At 35.1% G+C, this 19,834-nt stretch overlaps 1 protein-coding gene across 1 annotated transcript in view; it reads left to right on the forward strand.

Moving 5' to 3' along the window:
• LOC102500653 (MAM domain-containing glycosylphosphatidylinositol anchor protein 2) overlaps positions 1 to 19,834 on the forward strand; it is a 550,208-nt gene that overhangs the window by 364,132 nt on the left and 166,242 nt on the right. The window contains exon 9 of the mRNA XM_027776806.1: positions 2,354 to 2,647. Within this exon, the coding sequence (XP_027632607.1) occupies positions 2,354 to 2,647 (294 nt within the window). The remainder of the gene's footprint in view (positions 1 to 2,353; positions 2,648 to 19,834) is intronic.

Here is a 19,834-nt window from a genome sequence, read left to right on the forward strand (position 1 = left end):
AGTGAGGGATTCTAGACTCAATTTTTTTAAGAGATTTGTTTGTTTGCCAGAGAGAGACAGAGAGACAGAAAGAGAGAAATCACCTACCCAGGGGTATGGCCACACCACAATCCCTTCTCCATTCTCTTCTTGGGATCTTGGGCATGTACACACACTTGCCTGGCGTGTTTTAAGCCTCCAGGTCCAGGATTCAAACCACAGCAGACTATGTGAGAGTCCAGTGATGTAACCATTACACCATGTGCTGGTCTTTAGAGTCACTTTTCTTAGACTGTGCTGCTCAGAATGGCTTTTTCAGAGTGGTACATTTGTGTCACTGAAAAGCGGAGTCTTCGTTAAGTTTTGAAAGATCGATTAAGTTCATATCTAAGTTTTTCTAGACTTCTTGGCACATGTAATATGCTAACATATATTGCACATATTATAGAAAAGTGAAAATGAAGGAAAATATATAAAGAGAATAAGACTTAGTAATAATCCCATACTGAGAGAGAATCACTGCAAGTGACTTGGTGTAGTTCTTCCTAGGCTTTCTTTTCCTCTAGGTTTTTCTCTAATCTTCTTTTTCCCAATTCAGCACTGTGAGAGACAGTGTTTTGAATGCTGACAATACAAAGATGAAGCAAATGTATTCTATCAAGAAGATCCCTATAAACAGTCTTTGGCATTTGTCTCTTTAAAAAATGTATGTTATGGGGCCAGCAGACAGCATGGTAGTTGAGACACTGGACTTCCACATGGTCATGCACAATTTGAGTTCTGGACCGGGCAGCTTGCTTTCTCACTTTCCCTCCCTTTCTTTCTCACTCTGTCTCAAAAAGCAAACAAACAAACAACAACAACAAAACTAAATAAAATAAATGTTATGTATATTTGAGTTGAGGTTTACAAATGATGTTATGGAATATGTATAGATAGTAAAATGGTTCCTATAGCAAAGCAGACTACTGTATCTGTCATCTCAGTTACTTCTTTATGTGACAAGACTAGATAAAAAATCTACTTATTTAAAAAGTGGATACAATTGTGCATACTGCCAGTAACATGTTTTACTCAATTAATTATAGTGGTTATAGCTATTCATCTTGTTCACTATCATGCTATTATTGCTTAACAATCTAACTATTTTTATCAATAAACGTAGGTCCATTTCATCATCATTTAGAAAGGCTATGTCATGCTATTGTGATTTTTAAATCTCATGATGTTTGTTTTTGTACATGGGAAGGGGAGCATAGTAATACTAGAAGAGAGAATAAAACCTTCCCCTGCTCATTCTTATGAAGCACTGCCTCCAAAGGGAGCATATGATATTTATCTGAAGAATAGAATTATTCATGTTTCTGGTTATTCTTACTTCTAGCATTTCTATTTTAGCGCATGCTTTTTAATAGATTTTCTATTGCATAAACCCATTTGAATGCATGTATAATTTTATTTTATAATCTTCCAATGGAACAGATGATAATGTTTGTAAGAAAATTTGTTGCATAGTACTTCCTCATATTAATTCATGTTTCTCCCTAAATCCTAACACAAATATATTCCAGCACACTAAAGCTCCAACACAGGCAGTCTAATTTTCTTATAAATATTGTCAATAAAATTAGAAATCACTTTATTTGAGAAAACACCATTCTCCTGTAGATTGAAACATATTTTGAAAATTTATTTAAAATTAAGTTTATAGAAATAGAAGAAACAACATGGGGAACTATTTACAGTAGCTTCAAAATACTTTAAAATAAAATCATTTGAAATTCAAAAATGTCAATCAAAGTCCAAAAGAAGAGAAGACAATGGATTGTTAAAGAATGTGACATTGTCAGTTGTTCTGTTCCATTTCCACTAGGGAAAAAGCAATTTCTACTTCTTGGCAATTTGTCAACAGTTTTCCAAACAGAATCAAAACTTCTAATTACATGTTAGAGATGTCTTATTTTACCTCTTCTCCTACTGGTACTTACTAGAGCTGCTAAGCCTGTCTTATTGAATCCTACCCCACAAGCCCAATCACTCTTCTATGAAATGCAGATGTTAAAGATCCAGCTAATTGCTGATAATGAGCAGTCATTGAGTTATTGTTCTTAGGTTGACCATTCACTTTCCAGCTTAATGCCTTGTTTGTTGTGCTAATATTTGAAGTCCTCTTTTGTCGTGTCCAAGGAAAACAATTCAGAATTATTTCAATTGAGAGTTTATTCCATTTATTCCCAAGGTGTCTGTATGTTTTGTCATCTGAATGATCACATTTCTTCAACCAGCAGAAATTGTTTCCTTATGATTTTCTATGTCCGAATATACTTTACCAGTTTATACTAACCTTGAAAAATTTTCTTTTTCCCATTTCAAGTTCCACCCAATCTGACTGTTCCACAGGAAAAATCACCTTTGGTCACCAGAGAAGGAGACACAATAGAACTGCAATGTCAAGTAACTGGAAAACCTAAACCGATCATCCTTTGGTCTAGAGCTGATAAAGAAGTTGCAATGCCTGATGGGTCTATGCAAATGGAGAGCTATGATGGAACACTGAGGATTGTGAATGTATCTAGGGAAATGTCAGGAATGTACAGATGTCAGACCAGCCAGTACAATGGATTTAATGTGAAACCAAGGGAAGCCTTGGTGCAACTCATCGTCCAATGTAAGTAAATTCTTTTTCTGTGTGTTTCAATTCTGGGACAAGGAAAGAAATAATACCATTATTCTATGAGTAAAAGGAAGTGATTTTGGAATTGGATTAGGATGAAATATTTCTACATCATTGCTACCCAATTTAAACTATAAATTGCCCTAAATTTTTTAATTACTTGAATTAATACACACTAGTGGAAAAGTTGTATTAGTGTGTATGTGTGGTGATTATGATGTTATATGGTTGGTTAAAACCAAAAAATCAACAAATCTAGTGGTAAAAGCTGTCCGTGTGCAATGAGGCAAAGTGGAGACTGGAAGTAATTGCTAATCCAGGTTATAATGGTCATTTTCACAGTTCACGTCTCTACCTCAGGCAATTGCATTCCCTTTTCCCAAATTATCCTCCTATTTCAAGGAATCCCTTTGCTTAAATTGTAGAGACCTAATCACTGAAATGCTATGTTTGCATATGCAAAGTTGTAATAATGGATTACATCATTACCTATTAGTAATATAGGGATAATTCCAGCATATTTTAGGCACTGGGTGTTTTTCTGACTTAATAGTTAATTGTTTCACTGTGAAAGTTGAGTAAGATAAATTTTTAACTATTTTTTAATTGAAATAATAATTGCAGTTCTAACAAAGAAACCATAGTCATTATGCACTATATTTGCTTTTTGTATTAAAAGTACCCAAATGTATAGATATAAGGGTTGATAAAAATTTGTCACTATACTGATGCTGGGTTGTTAAAGGATGTCCTGATCATTTGGCTGCTGGCTGATGTGATACTACTGAAAGAGAAGTTAGAAGGTAAACACAATCTGTCACTCTCTAATCGTGCTGCTGTACATTTTAATTGATGTGTGTTTGCTAATATTATAGTAGTGAAGTTTTAAAAAACTGATGAATTAGATGAAAATATACACCTCAATTTTTAACTGATTCTTTTGGAATTCAGAAAATTAAAAATAGAATTTAGTCCAAAAATGTCTGTTTTTATATTAGATTTAAAGTTGTTGGCAGAATGAGTTAACTGATTTTAAATATGAAAGAATAATCAAAATATGGAAATACTATGAATGGGACAATTTAGCAACAAAAGAATGCACTTGTATGAGGCATATAGTTGGTGAGAGTGGAGCAAGGTTCTGGGTTTTTCTTAACCATTCCCTGTCTCTCTTCAATAGAAATTCAGATTCCAAATGTGCTGTTGTCCTGCTATTGTCCTGTAATTAAGCTGACTAAATTTTGCAAATGTCAGTTAACTTGGCTGATTTCTGGGCAGTTATTAGTTTTTTTCTGAGTAATGCAGCTTTTAGGTGTCACGTCTCATTTAGCCATTGGTATTACTTGTTTCTCATTGGCCTTTATATTCATGAATATGTGTTTCACTTGATAACAGACTTTTGAAGAGAGAAATGAAAAGAAAAAAGAAAAAAAAAAGGAGTGTCCCCCAATTTTCTAAAAAATGAGAAATACTCTCAAGTGACCATAGAGGAATTTGATATAATTTGAAACTTCAATCATCAAAATCCTTCTTTCTTTCTTTTTCTTTCTTTTTCTTTTTAAGTTATAATAAAGCTACAGTGTTTGTGAAGCCACTTGGGCAATCAGTTTCAATTCTGCTCACTCCTTTCTGGGGGAGCTCTGATACAAATAAAAACTTAGGAACTCAGTGTCTCTAGGGTACTTTGAATAAACATTACAAGCATCAGAATCTCTAATATCCAAAAATACACTTAATTCAAAAATGCTATTGGTTAGTTAAATATCCTTTCCCCTCCTGCTTCTTAAGTCCCCTAGAAAATGTTAAGTTGAGCCCAAGAATTTAAAATTCAGTCCTAATAATAGTAATTTATGATGATAAATTCTGGCATATTTGTCTCCTGTGTGACAGGGATATGATTCACTAAAGACACCAATAGACACAGGCAAAGTTTAGTTCTTTTGATGTAGGTAAAAAGATGCAGTGCATGAGAAGGGGGTTGTAACCTACCAGCACTTCCTCGAAGAGGCAAGCTTCCCTGGCCGGTCCACAAAAACCTCTGGGTAACAGCAGCCTTAGTAGTTCCATGTGAGAATGCAGTCATGTCTTTCAAGAAACTCCCTTTAATACAACTCTTCTGAAGAAGCTTATGTTTCTGAGCATTGCCAGGTACAAATAGTTGGTAGTAACTTCAGAATAGTGCTGAGTAAGTCAGAGGTTCATGTCCTATGCATACATAACCTAAGCTTGCACAGCTGCCCATGACTCATTCTTGCAAAACGAATAATGCAAAAATTCTGATACTATTTTTAAAATTATAAATATCATAGCCCTCATAGTGACTTTTTAAAAGCTTCTAAAAATAGCATAATTTGGGGGCCAGCAGGTGGCGTGGTGATTGAGGTGCTGGACTCCCACATGGCTGACTACGGTTTGAGTCCCAGACATGAAGCTTGCTTTCTCACTATTTCTCTCTCTTTCCATGTCTCTCTAGTGAGTGCATGTACCTTGTAGCAAATTAAACATAAAAATAATAAAGACAAATAAAATTAAATAAACAATTTTTTTAAAAAACATAGTTTTTTGCTTAACTTGGATATCTGTGTTATATGTAAGAAATAGTGATATAGAATATAAAATATTAAGTTATTTCATGATTGCATACAAACACATATGCATTTGTGTGTTTATGTTATTTTTAGCAAGTAGTTCCATCATGGCAGCTAACAAGATGTACTTTATATATTTGGTATTCCCAGAATAATGTACATTATATAATAGTTATTCAGGGGGCCAGCAGATGGTGCAGTAGGTACATCGCTGGCCTCCCACATGGCTGACCACAGTTCAAATCCCATACCCTATGGCTTGAAATTCATGCTGGGTACATATGTGTCCATGCCCAAGACCCTCTCACTCTCTCTCTCTCTCTCTCTTCAGCAAGCACATGCCCCCTAAGGCAAAAATTTCTAAAATAGAGTTATTCAGTAAGATTCTTGAGTAAATGTAAGTTACAATGGAGTAAGAATGTATGTATTACATACTTCTCACTTCTCATAGGTTTCTGTCTTATTATATAAGTTTCAGGATTATCTGAGAATTTGTAATACATAGTTTGATATCTTTAAGTGTCCAAATGTAGATGTCCAAAAGAAGATGTCAAATAATTCTAAATCTTATGAAACACCTTTTCAGTACTAAAACTCTACGACTTAGCTTAATATTTCCTTTCTTAAAATGTTTATTACTTGAGGACCAGCAGCTGACATAATGGCTATGTCACTGGACTCCCATATAGTCCACCACAGTTTGAGTCCCGAACCTGGTGGCTTAAACTCACGCCGGACGCATGTGCATGCATGCGCAAGACCCCAAGAGGATAATGGAGGAGAAAGGATTGAGGTGTGGCCACCCACCCTGGGAGATGATTTCTCACTTTATATCTATCTGTTTCTCTCTGTCTTTCTGGCGAGCGCCTGCACCCTATAGCAAAAACCTCTCCAAAAAGTAAATGTTTATTATTTGGCAAATTCTGGAGCTATTTTACACACACACTCACACATTTATATATAATTTCATTTATTTTGTAATATAAAAGAATGAGAAGAGGTGATCATAATAAATAATTTTCTCTTGTTTAGTTATACTTCTGTTCAGTTAAACATAACCAGTCAAAAGGACTAAAGGAACGCAAACTAACTGTATGTAGAACTTTAACGAATGCAGAGTGTATGGTCCTAAACTAGAAAGAGCATATTGATTTCAATATTATACAAATAATGACACAGTCCATTCAGTTTAATGTTCTAAATTACCAAATGAGACTTATTCTTAGCTAATGTGTTAAAAATAAAGCAGTATAGCCAGCCCTGTGGCCTGGTGGTTAAGGGAGCTGTATCCCATATACCCAACTGTGCAGTTCAAATCCTGAATTCTGCTGTTCATAGAACATAGCATAGGGGGCTAGCACGTGGCATAGTGGTTAAGGCACGGGATGTGGTAGATCAGTGCGGGGTGCTTATGCTTACATGCCCAGGATCCCTAGAGGAGAATGGATTGCCGTGTGGCTATCCCCCTGGGGAGGTGATGTCTTGCTTTCTGTCTCTGTTCCTCTTAATCTCTATGGAGAGTGCATGTGCCCTATAGCAAAAATCTCTGAAAGAAAGAAAGAAAGAAAGAAAGAAAGAAAGAAAGAAAGAAAGAAAGAAAGAAAGAAAGAAAGAAAGAAAGAAAGAAAGGAAGGAAGGAAGGAAGGAAGGAAGGAAGGAAGGAAGGAAGGAAGGAAGGAAGAGAGAGAGAGAGAGAGAGAGAAAGAGAGAGAGAGAAAGAAAGAGAGAGAGAGAAAGAAAGAGAGAGAGAGAGAAAGAAAGAGATGAACAAACAAACAAACAAACAGCATATGGGCACATTGGTATGTGAACTCAAAATTCCAACATGGCAAAGAAATGGGACAGGGGATTATGGCATGACCATGTCCCACTGAAAGATGCTTTCTCTGTATCTCTTTCTCTTTCTGTCACTGGTGAACACATACCCTCTTACAAATATTTTTAAAAGAAAAATAATGCAGTGTAATTTACAAAATTACAAAGTTACATTAAATTTTTTAAAAATAGTTCCACCTCCAATTCACTTGCTGTTTCTTAAAATACATACAAACTGAGGAACTTAAGTCTAGAAGCATTTTCGACCATTCTGTAGCCTATTAAGAGTAAGTTAATCAAAAAGAGTAAGTTAATCGTTACAATGAAATAATTTAAGTTGTTAAATCCTTGGGGACATAGATCATCCTTAGAAAGCTGAAGATTTATTTTGCATGATTTTTAACTTATACAATTGCCAGTTACTACACATAAAATGGATCAGACTACTAAGTTTCAAATATATTGATAATTATATTTTTGAATGAAAGATACTTTAAAAGTAAACTTAGTTTTAAAAACTAAGATTGCGAGATTGATCTGTAAAATACTGTATCAAGTTTTAATATAATTTTTAAATTTCAGCCATTACATAATATTATTCACATATTTTTGGTGAAATAGTTTTTAAATTAATTTTCTGGCTCATTTTTATGGGAAGCAGCATTAAAATAGAATAATGGAAAATCTATATATGTTAATGAGTAATATAATTTTTAAAACACAGTATGTATAGAGCTCACAGAACAAAATTAAAACAATTTTCTAAGCAGAGTAACTAATAAAAATTACTTTTACTCATCCATTAGAGTACTAATTATTTGAGTATTGATTAAATAGAAATGCCATTGGAGTTCCTCTTTTCTTTTCTTTTTAGGCATTTTGCTTGGGGCCAGCAGATGGTTAAGGTGCTGGACTCCCACATGGCTGACAGTGGTTCGAGTCCAGGATCTGGTGGCCTGTCTTCTTACTCTCCTTCTCTCTGTCTCTCTCTGATCAAATTGAATAATAATAATTAATAAATAAAATTAAATAAAATAATTCTTATTAAAAAAATATTTTGCCATAGGGCATGCTCTCTCTGAGAGACAAAGAGACACAGCAAGAGGGAAAGTAACAAATCATTCTCTAGGTGGGATGGCCACTCTACAATCCCTTCTTCATTCTCCTTTTGGGTACCTAGGCATGCATGCACATATTCCCAAAGTGAGTTTCAATATGCTGGATCTGATACTTGAACCACGGTGGGCTATGTGGGAGTCCAGCACCCACATGAACTAGAGATTGAAATATTTTGAAAAGTTTTAATAAACTTAATAATTTTATTAATCATAATGATTTATCTTTCTTTTAAAAAATATGTCAGAAGGTGTGCATCCAGCACCTTAACCAGTGCATCACTTGTTAATGCCTGGTATCAAATAGGTATGTCAAACAATACAACAACAAAATAGGTATGTTAAATGAAGAAACTAAGACTTTCTTGTTGTCTTCCTAAAAGTAATTTTGTATTCTATTTTATTATGTAAGTATACTTATTAAATCATATACTATAATTTTAATTTGATAAATTGTTAGATTTTATTTTCAATAAAATTTGTTCTTTAAATTGTTATAGCCATTACGTCAACTGCTGGTCCCAGAGAAACCTATGTTCTTTATGTGTTTCAATTTCCAAAGTGAGAGCTGATTGGGTGAAAGAGAGTTATAGATGAAGGCTTTATTTCTTATTCTTTTTCTCAAGAACTCTATTGGAGAATATATGTCAATAACAGGCACTCAAAGTGAATATCCAACCAAAGCAGATTTTCATGAGCCTTATAAAGAAAAGAAGATTGGGAGATGGTGTAACAGCTCTCCTCACAATTGTTAGACAAATTACTGAGTAATTTTCCGTAGTGTTGAGATGTAAAGAATGACTACTCAGCTAATGTAACTAGTTCTGTGGGTTTTAAAAAGCAAAATTGTTCGGAAAATATCAGTGTGACTGTGGGTTAATATGATGCTGCTGTCAAAGACAAGGGAATAATTGATAGAAGACACTGGAGTAAGTTTGCCATGTTCACAAAGATTTTTAAGGCTATCTCTGAACTTTAGTTTTCTTATTTCAAAACACGGAAATATGTTTCCCATCTTCAATCAATATTTAAAAGGTAAAGTAATTTTGCAAAGTATCTAGAATATTGCTTACAGTATGGAACATAATGGAAATTACTATTATGGTAATTGCAGTTTTAATATATAAGTTATTTATTTTAATCTAAAACTATCCATTTTCTTACTTGCAAGTCATTCCTCATATACACTACATTTCAGTTCATTTAGACTATTATAACAAAAATACTGTAAATTGGCTGTCTTATAAAAAATAGGAGTTTATTTCTTACAATTCTAGAGTTCAATAGGAAGGGCTTTCTTTATGTTTCATAGATGAGGACTTCCTTTCACCATGTCCTCACATGGTGGAAAATGTTGTGTAGCTCTCTGGAGCCTCAATTGTAAGGGCACTAGTCCCATTCTTGAGGGTGGACTCTCATGATCTAATCCACTCCCATAGATTCTATCTGCTAGCACCATCACATTAGTGATTAGGTTTAGGTCTGTAAATTTTGGATTGACACAACATCAGGGCCATACCAGCCTATTTGTTTGTTTTACTACAGAGTCTTGATCCATTCCTACTGTAATTTAAGTTCTTTGCAAGCCAGAAAAACTCTTACTTTTCTAATACCACAATAATTAACAAATTAGTAGATTCTTGATTGACTAACTCAACTATTGTCAGGGTCTATGTTGAAGGAAGAAGTTTAGAGATCAGACTCTTCTTGGGCGATTCCTAGAGTCTAGCAGTTATGGGAGCTGTATCCTACATAGCTGACCCCAGTTCAAATCTTGCACCTCACAGCTTAGAAAATACTCTGGGCTTGGGAACCAGCAGTTAGTGTAATGGCTATGTCGCTGGACTCCCACATAGTTGACCGTGGTTCACGTCCTGGACCCGGTGGCTTAAAACTCACGCCAGGCACGTGTGTGTGCATGCCCAGGATCCCGAGAGGAGAATGGAGAAGGGATTGCGGCGTGACCATCTCCCCTGGGGGGGTGATTTCTTGCTTTTTGTCTCTATGTCTCTCTCTGTCTGTCTGGCGAGTGTACGCGCCCTATAGCAAAAATCTCTCAAAAAAAAAAACAAAAAAAAACTCTGGGCTTGTTTGTGTGGGAGCCCTAAATTTCAACAGGATGGAGAAATGGAAGAAGGATCATATTGTGGCCATGCCCCACAGAGAAGGTGCTTTCTCTCTTTCTCTCTGTCCCTTTTTCTACTAAATGCACACATCCACTGACAATTTAAAAACATTATAAAAATTAAATTCCTCATTGGAAAGTCTTAATTTTTTCTTATCACTGGAAAACTTTGTAATATACTCTACTAAAATGTGAGTTGGAGAAAGTCTTTAATATAGTGAGAAAATACTTAATATTTTAAGCATTCATTTTTCATATTTAAATGTTAATGATTATTAAACAGAACTCAGCATTTATGACACAATATTCCTTTTTTTTAAATGCAGTCACGCGCCCTATAGCAAAAATCTCTCAAAAAAAAAAAACAAAAAAAAACTCTGGGCTTGTTTGTGTGGGAGCCCTAAATTTCAACAGGATGGAGAAATGGAAGAAGGATCATATTGTGGCCATGCCCCACAGAGAAGGTGCTTTCTCTCTTTCTCTCTGTCCCTTTTTCTACTAAATGCACACATCCACTGACAATTTAAAAACATTATAAAAATTAAATTCCTCATTGGAAAGTCTTAATTTTTTCTTATCACTGGAAAACTTTGTAATATACTCTACTAAAATGTGAGTTGGAGAAAGTCTTTAATATAGTGAGAAAATACTTAATATTTTAAGCATTCATTTTTCATATTTAAATGTTAATGATTATTAAACAGAACTCAGCATTTATGACACAATATTCCTTTTTTTTAAATGCAGTGACCATGTTAGTTCTTTGGTTGTTTGTAGCAATTAGGAACATTAGTCAACTGAACCTCAAGACAATTACAATATTTTGAAAACATCAGTATATGTATTTTCTTCTGTCCTAGCTCCCATTCCTCCCTGTAAAGATATTTTCTTTAGAAAGAAATGACAACAATAAAAAAAGAGAGAAGCAATATATTCATAAGATGATGTCCACTTAAACTCTGTACAAAATAAGTTCTAATATAATAATTTTTAAGCCAGCATATCATATATATATATGAATATTTGAAAATTGAACTTCCCAAGTGGACATGTTTTCATGCAGAAAGTTTCTAGAATGAACTTACTTTACCTGCTTTGCTTTTGCCATCTGAGCATTCTCTTTCCTAATCATTTCTTTAGTCTTCCAGAGACCATACCGTGGTGCATAACAATCTAAGGGGAGATAGCCATGCAGCAAATTGTCCAGGAAAATAGAGGGACTCTCCCTCTTTTAAGGACTTTTCATTTCAGAGCACAGACACGTCTTCAGATTAAGCAGTTGACTACACATTTCCTGGAAAGAGGATCAATTTATCGAATATATGGCTCATGCTTAGAAAACAAGGGTGAAATTTATTTTTCTTGTCCTATCTCTGCTGCTATCTTAATTCAGGTAAAATTTTAGTTTAATATTTACAAAAATCTTATCTAATAAATGGACTAGGAACCAGCTAGTTTAACAGAAAAATGAAAAGCATAACTTAATCTAGCCAAAACTTGCATTTATTGATATTGTCAGACTTCCGCTCACCCTAATTGTGCAGAAATCACCTCAGTGGATAATTATAGCATTTCCAAAGTGCCTCAAGGGCATTTTTCCCCTTGACACCTTTCAGATAGGTGATTAAGTTATATGTATTTTTTTCTGTGCCTGTGCTTGAGAAACAACGAAAAAGAGTGGCGCCCAGAGGAGCCTGGCCACACTTCATTATCTTTCTTCCATTCCTCCATTCTGTCAGGATCCTGCACATCTACACGCATGTGCGTGGCATGTTTTTTTTTTTTTTTTCAAACTTCTAGCTGAGATTTAAACTGCAGTGGGCCATGTGGGATATGGTTCCTTCCACACAACACTTAACCTCTGAACTATGGGCAACTTAGAAGTATTTTGAATGAAGCAAGTTTATGTGCCTCTTTCTTCTGTTGCCTTTTTGTTCTCCATCTATCTTTTTTCTTCCCTTTATGGAAATATATTGCCTTTTGAGAAAAAGGAGCATAAATAATATGTAAACATATATATATGTACCTACTAAAATTCTGTTCCTTTTGAATCTCTCTAAGTTAAAGAAGTATTTCTCTTTTTCTCAAAAATAAGTGAGTTCTTGTGAAATACAGGATTTAAGTATTTCTAAATATTGTGATCTTCTCCCAGAAAATAAAAGATAATAATAATAAGGGCAACCTGTGGCATGGTGCTTAAGGTGGCTGGATCTCACATGGTCAACTGTGCAGTTTGAGTCCTAGACCCAATAACTGAAAGAACACACCAGGGGGATTTGAATGCCTGTCCAAAATCCCCAAAAGAGGGAAAGATGGAGGAGAAGGAATTGCAGCATGGCCATCCTCTATGGGGGCTACTTTTTTTACTTTCCATTTCTCTCTTTTTCTGTCTTTCTCTGACAAGCACACATGCTCTCTGACAAAGTTAAAAATGAAAGAAAGATAATAATAATTAGAAATCATGGAAATAAATCACAAATAAAAGTGAACAGTAATACATCCCATGCATATGATTGAAATATTATCAATTTATTTTAAATATACCATCAATAATATACTATTGCAGAGAGATATATGAAATATGATAAGGGCATGCATCTCTGGTTAGGGAAAAAAATGCCTAAGCACTTCAGGAGTTAGATGGCAGTGTAAGAAATTAGATGTCAGAAAGGCACCTTCATCAGTGCTTGACACAGCCAATAAGAAAGTGAAAACTAAAGATCCAGTATGATGAAAGGCAGGACCTCTCATCCCTCCAATAGGAAATACATGTTTACCAGTGTTTAATCCACCTGTAAGCTTTGTTAATGTAGAATTTTAGTTTATATGTTGTTAGCAATTTAATCTTTTTATTTGTCTGATGTAATATAACATTTTACTTAATACCAACTACAGATTTTTTAGGAGCTCATAGAAAAAAAAAAGAAGAAATTATCTGTTATGAAAAAAATTATTTATGGATTTCAAAAATTATTTTTGTAACAAAATAAACTTGTACTTTCATTACACTTTTCCATGAACTTTTTGAAGTGTCCTTATATCTGATTATATTAGATTTGTTATAGATTTTGTGTTAATAATGTTCACTCTATAGGAAACACCTCTGCTGTATCAGCTACAGAAGTTATTCTTAGCTTTAACTACTTTCAGATTAATAGAACTATTTTTATTATACTGTAGACATAGCTGTCATTAAATTTACTCACAAGGATATAAGAAACCACAGCTTCCTAGCCTGACCTCCCACTCCTCATCCCTGGGGTACCTTTGCAAAGTGTCTGAAAACATTTTTTTACTTTTATGATTGGAGGATGCTCCTGGAGTCTAGTGAGCAGAGGCAAGAGATACTGCTAAATGCCTCAAGTGCACACGACAGTCTCCTAACACGGAATTTTCTTGCCCAAAATGTGATACTTTTTTTGTGGGAAAGGAGATCCAGTTCCACTTATTATAGGGTGCGTAGGACATTCCTGTTCTCTAATCTTTAGATACCAGCAGAATGTCCCTTCCTTTGGATTGTGACAATAATTTCTGCAGATATAATCTAATGTCCTCTGACTGGTAAAATTACTCCAGGTTAAGAATCACTGCCTATATCATGGTCCATATGCATGGAGACAGAATCTGCCTCATTTAGGAATGGGTGCTCAGGTAGAATCCTCTGCCCTACAGGGAGCCTATATTCCTCTTAACAAATCTGTAAGCATAATTTTCAGGTACTTAAAGAGTCATGCTAGTTTCAAGAGTTACTGCTCCAAGCTCAAAGCTATAACTTCCTTTCAGGTATTAAAATTCCTCTTATCTAGAAGTAATTTTATACAGAAATGTCATTGAAAATCATAGTTGACATTCTTCCTTTGTCAGGTTACCAGGGGATCAGAACTCGAAATAAAAAAGGTCAGATTCTCATGCGGTAGAAAAAAGGGATTTTTTTTTTTTTCTTAAATCCCTGTAACTGCATCTACTCTTCATCCACCATGCAAAACTTTCTTAGCAATTCTTTTATTCTTGTGTGTTTCTTCATTTGATTATGATAATAACAGTTTTGTATATTAAGCAAGTCTGTTTCCAGCAGACCTTTTCTTCTTACGTTGCTTTTTGACTCATCTTCTGTGGACTGCTGTGCTGATACTCTTTCTTTGTAGACCTTTTGTCTTTGTGTCTGGGTTTGGCAGGGAACAGCTGTACTTCATGCTGTTCCATCTGATCATTTTGATCTGTTTTATGAGTTCCTTTCTTCTAGCAAATGAGTATTTCCTTGAAGCCTTAAAGATTGCAGTAGCAAAAGCAAAAGTTCTTCAAAAAGAAACCTCGAGATGTCAGCATTATGAAATTGAAAGAAATTCTCTCTTGATTTTAAAAGACTTACTTTAAATGTGGAAATTAATTTTCTCCTTAATTCAAACTATTTTCAAAGAAAATGAAGTCAATTTTTTCCTTAAAAATTAATGAATATGTGGATTGTGTTCTCTAATAGTGTTACTGTTAAGTAAAAGTTTTAAAATGTTTTCCTTGAAAAAGATTGTTATATAACTTGAGTAGCCATTTTTTTTAAAATTTAAGGAGGATGTAAAGTAATTATGTAATATAAACCAAAGGAGGAAATTATTTTTGTAAAAACCAAGTTTTGTCATTTGAGTTTTGCATTGGGCTGGCTCTGTGGTCTGATGATTGAGGCAGCCACACCTCAATGGCCAACCTGGCATTTCAAGTCCTGGATTAGAGGCCTGAGAAACACAGTGTGTGTGCATGTGAGTGTGTGAGTGTGCATGTGTGTATATGCCCAAAATCCTAACAGGGTGGAGAAGTGGAAGAGAAGGGATTGCAGCATTCATTACCATTCTTCATGTGGTTGCTTTTTCCCTCTCTTTCTCTCCAGTTGTTTCTGTCTGGCTACCACATTCACCCTCTGGCTTTTTTTTTTTTTTTTAAAGAGAAGATTTTGCATTTAAATAGATGGATGAAATAGCAGAAGTAAACAGATGTTTGTGTACTATTCTCAGTTTCTTTGGCACATCAGTGTCATCAGTTTCTCTGGTGACATATGTGTTTTTAAACACAGGATAACTATCTGCCTCATGCACAAAATAATGAGTGCAGATGGACTTCAAAACAGTTTATGAAAAAACAGAATTAAAGCACAAGTATTTTGGTACAGAACAGTTTTGAAATCATGCATGATTTTTTCATGATGTACATTTTTATGAAATTTTAAAAATTAACTTTGTTTATTTATTTATTTTAATTTGACCAGAGAGGGACAGAGTGAGAGAGAGAGAGAGAGAGAGAGAGAGAGAGAGGAAATGTGAGAAAGTAAGACACCAGGTCTGGATCTTGAGCCTTGGTTGGCCATGTGGGAGTCCGGTGCCCTTAACCACCATGCTGCCTGCCAGCCCCTTCATGAACTTTTTGAAGACCCTTTTAATGGTACTTTAAAGCTGAGCTAAAAGGGTAAAGTTATTTTAGTATGTGAAGTTTTTGCTTTAAATATTCAATAGAAATGCTAACATATAAAAGTATGGACCAATTGGGACCAGCAGTTAGCGTAATGGCTATGTCACTGAACTCCCACATAGTCGACCATGGTTCGAATCCTGGACCCGGTGGCTTAAACTCACTCCAGGCACATGTGCGTGCATGCTCAAGATCCCAAGAGGAGAATGGAGGAGAAGGGATTGCGGCGTGGCCATCCCCCCTGGGGGATGATTTCTCACTTTCTGTCTCTGTCTGTCTGGCGAGCGCACGTGCCCTATAGCAAAAAAAAAAAAAGAAGTATGGACCAATTAATAAATAAACCACATATATACACAGATATAGATACAGTTGTGCACATTAGTTAAAATATGGCCGTTTAAATTTTATTTTCAATTTTTATCTGTTTCATTTTCAATTATTTTATTTTCAAATCATAGAATACTGTATTTGACTTTGGTCATGGTTTTTAGCTTCAGTTTTGTTAATGAAGAAATAACACTGCACACCCAATTTTTACTGTGACTATGAATATGGTTATACTCTGAAACAGACATATAGAGAACTATAAGTATGTCAAGTGTATTCTAATTTTGGCACTGAATTAATTCTAGCAGTGTCTAATATAGTTATGTGAATTGTCTCTATCTCTACCACTCAGTTTTCTATGCAAATGAAAGATTTAGTAACATAATCTCTAAGTAAGCTTCCAGTTTAAAAATTATTATCAGGGTCAGCAGATGGCATAGCGGTTATGGATTCCCACATGGGTGACTGCAGTTTGAGTCCCAGACTTGGTAGCTTCAAACTCACGCCTAAAGCACAAACCTCAAATATATATATACATAATCATGAACATTTTTATTTAAAAAATAAAACTTTTATAAAAAAGTTCATGATTTTATATATAAACATAGTTTATACATATATGTATCAAACAACATAGTTAGATTTATAATGAATTTGTGCATAACAGAAACCACACAATTATTTCAACATCTTTTAGAAACTGCATGCTTGAATTAAAGAGCAGATGCATGGGGCCAGCCAATTGTATGGTTATTAGGGTAACTGGATCACACATGGCCAACTCCTCAGTTCAAGTCTCTACCTGTGGCTTGCATGTGTTTGAATGTCCAAAGTCTAGAGAGGAGAATGGGGAAGAAGGGATTGTGGTATAGTCATCCCTCCTAGGGAGTTCTCTCTCATTTTCCTTCTCTCTCTGTCTCTTTTGGGCAAGTGAACACACTCTATTGCAAATTAAAAGAAAAAAAAAATTGAAAAGAGGATGTATGGACAAAATTTCATTGCATCAAGTTCATGATGTTAAATCATATGTGTGTCCTGATGAAAGACAAGATCAAAATAAAAGAAAAGGACAGAGGCACTTAAATTATATAGAATTGACTGTTTGGCATCTATTATATTTAGAGAAAATACAGTCTATCTGAAATCTTATTGACAAACCATTCTTTTTTTTTTTTTTTTGAGAGGTTTTTGCTATAGGGCGCGTGCGCTCTCCGGACAGAGAGAGACAGAGAGACAGAAAGCAGGAAATCACCCCCCAGGGGGGATGGTCACGCCGCAATCCCTTCTCCTCCATTCTCCTCTCAGGATCTTGGGCACACTCGCACATGCGCCTGGCGTGAGTTTTAAGCCACTGGGTCCAGGACGCGAACCGCGGTCGACTACGTGAGAGTCCAGCTACATAGCCATTACGCTAACTGCTGGTCCCGACAAACCATTCCTATAAACAATGACAAGATATTGGTGCCCACTAAATTATAACTTTTAAAGTTTATTTAAAAAGTCATCTTCCGAAGTTTACTTTCATTTTTCCCTTTGTTTTACGTTTAACTTCTGTTTATAATAGGAATGCTTAGTTGGTACAATATTATCAATACTAGATCCATGTACTAGTCAAAATAATGTGCATCTAAATACGTGCTATTTTGCAATTAATTATTTTTAAAGATTGTGGTTCTGCTATCTTATTAAGGCTACTGCTGCCTGGTTCCTTTTGATGTAGTCATTCACATTAATACAAAGAAAAAAATAATCATAATACTTGGCAAATTAACTTGAATTATTTCATTTTGTTTGCATGTCTGTTTCTATGTAGATATTCTTTGCAGCTTATCTGTAAAGAAGTTAACTTTTACAAAGCAATGGAAATATATGGTAGCCTGGAAATTAGTATTTCTCTTTCAAAAGATATTTTATGTCAGATGCTTAATTTAAAAATTAGATTCCCATTTTCCTTTAGCAAATGTCCTTTCTGAAAAGTTTTTATGTTGTCTCCCACCCCACCCCAAGCAGTCCATTGAAAAGGTGTTTTGTTTCTAGTGTTTTCAATATATTATATCATTTTATTTGGGTAAGAAAAACTAATTTTTTGGCATCTGCATGCAAGTATTTTTCTGGAGTTTAAAAAGATTCAAACTGAAATAGTCATTTTGATCTTGGGTAACACTCAAAGTAACATCTCATAAATCAGGTGACAATCCTACAATGACTCTGTTAGGTTCCCTCCTGGGAAAATGTGATTATTTTCTTAGGCAGGTTTTGAAGATTCTTGCTTTCAGAAAGTGTCTCTCTTTCACTCTCCCCCCTCCCTTCTATACACACACACAGATACAAACATACATCCATACTTTCATGTCATTATGATTTGAGTCCATTGCTTCTTGTTTAAAGATTTTAAAGATGGAACACACTTTGGCACTTACGTGTTTTCAGTAATTGCTCTGTGTTTTGTTTTGTTTGTTTGTTTCTTTATTTATTTAATAATTCTAAATAAGAAATATTGGGTTGGGTTTTTTTGTTTGTTTGCTTGTTTGTTTGTTTGTTTGTTTGTTTTTGTCTTTTCACTCCTTAAGATGGGTACCAAGCCATCTGTGCTATGGAGCATGCTCAGTCCCAAATTGTAAACTTGTAACTCGATCATAATTCTGGGATTTTGACACAGGTGAATACATAAGCTAGTGTTTATTAATAATATCTTACCGTAGGTCTGCAGATGGCTTAGTGGTTATGTCTCTGAACCCCCACGTGGTCCACCACAGTTCAAGTCCCAGACTCTGAGACTTGAAAATTATGCCAGGTAAATGCATATGTGCATGCCCAAGATCTTGAGAAGACTATGGAGGAGGAGGGATTGCAGAATGTCCATCCCCTCAGGGGTGATTTCTCACTTTCCCTCTCACTGTCTCTGACTGTCTTTCTCTCTCCAGTGAGCACATGCACCCTAAGGCAAAAACTTTTTTTTTTTTGAGAGGTTTATCGCTATAGGGCACGTGCACTCGCCAGACAGACAGAGAAAGACATAGAGACAGAAAGCGAGAAATCACCCCCCAGGGGGGGTGGTCACGCCGCCCCTTCTCCTCCATTCTCCTCTCGGGATCTTGGGCACGCACGCACACGCGCCCGGCGTGAGTTGTAAGCCACCGGGTCCAGGACGCGAACCCCGGTTGGAGTCCAGCGACATAGCCATTATGCTAACTGCTGGTTCCCAAGGCAAAAACTTCTGAAAAAAAAAAAGAATCTCTGACCTTACCAACCCCCAACTTTCACCTTCAGTAACCTAGTATCTTCCTATTTTAATGTGTTCATCTGCAAAATTTTTTAACTTTGGTGCATTTATTTATATTGTTAGGTAAAGAGGTTCTCATTAAGTGAAAATGAACAAAAAAGGATTTGATGATCTGCATATATATGTTCTCAGTTGACATTCGATCTCAAAATGTCAGTTCCTTGAATTTTCAACTCAGTTTTAGAATAGAAATCTGGAAAGTTGGGCTCAATATGTCTATAAAATGCAAATATAAACCTGCATTTATTTGATTATATTAAAGGCAATAGAATTGAAAATGTATATTGTCTCTTTTTTTGCAATTGCAACGATATGTAAATTCAGTATAGATATCATACTACTTTTCTAAACGGTTTCATCTTTTACCAGGCAGATAAATATATTGACTTCATATTTTTTTTTATATAACATGTTGACTGTACCAAGCACCTTTATACAATGTTGAAACAACAACAAAAATAATCTCAGTCAACT

Source organism: Tupaia chinensis, unplaced genomic scaffold, assembly GCF_000334495.1.
Source record: "Tupaia chinensis unplaced genomic scaffold, TupChi_1.0 Scaffold138126_1, whole genome shotgun sequence".
Lineage (NCBI taxonomy): Eukaryota > Metazoa > Chordata > Mammalia > Scandentia > Tupaiidae > Tupaia > Tupaia belangeri.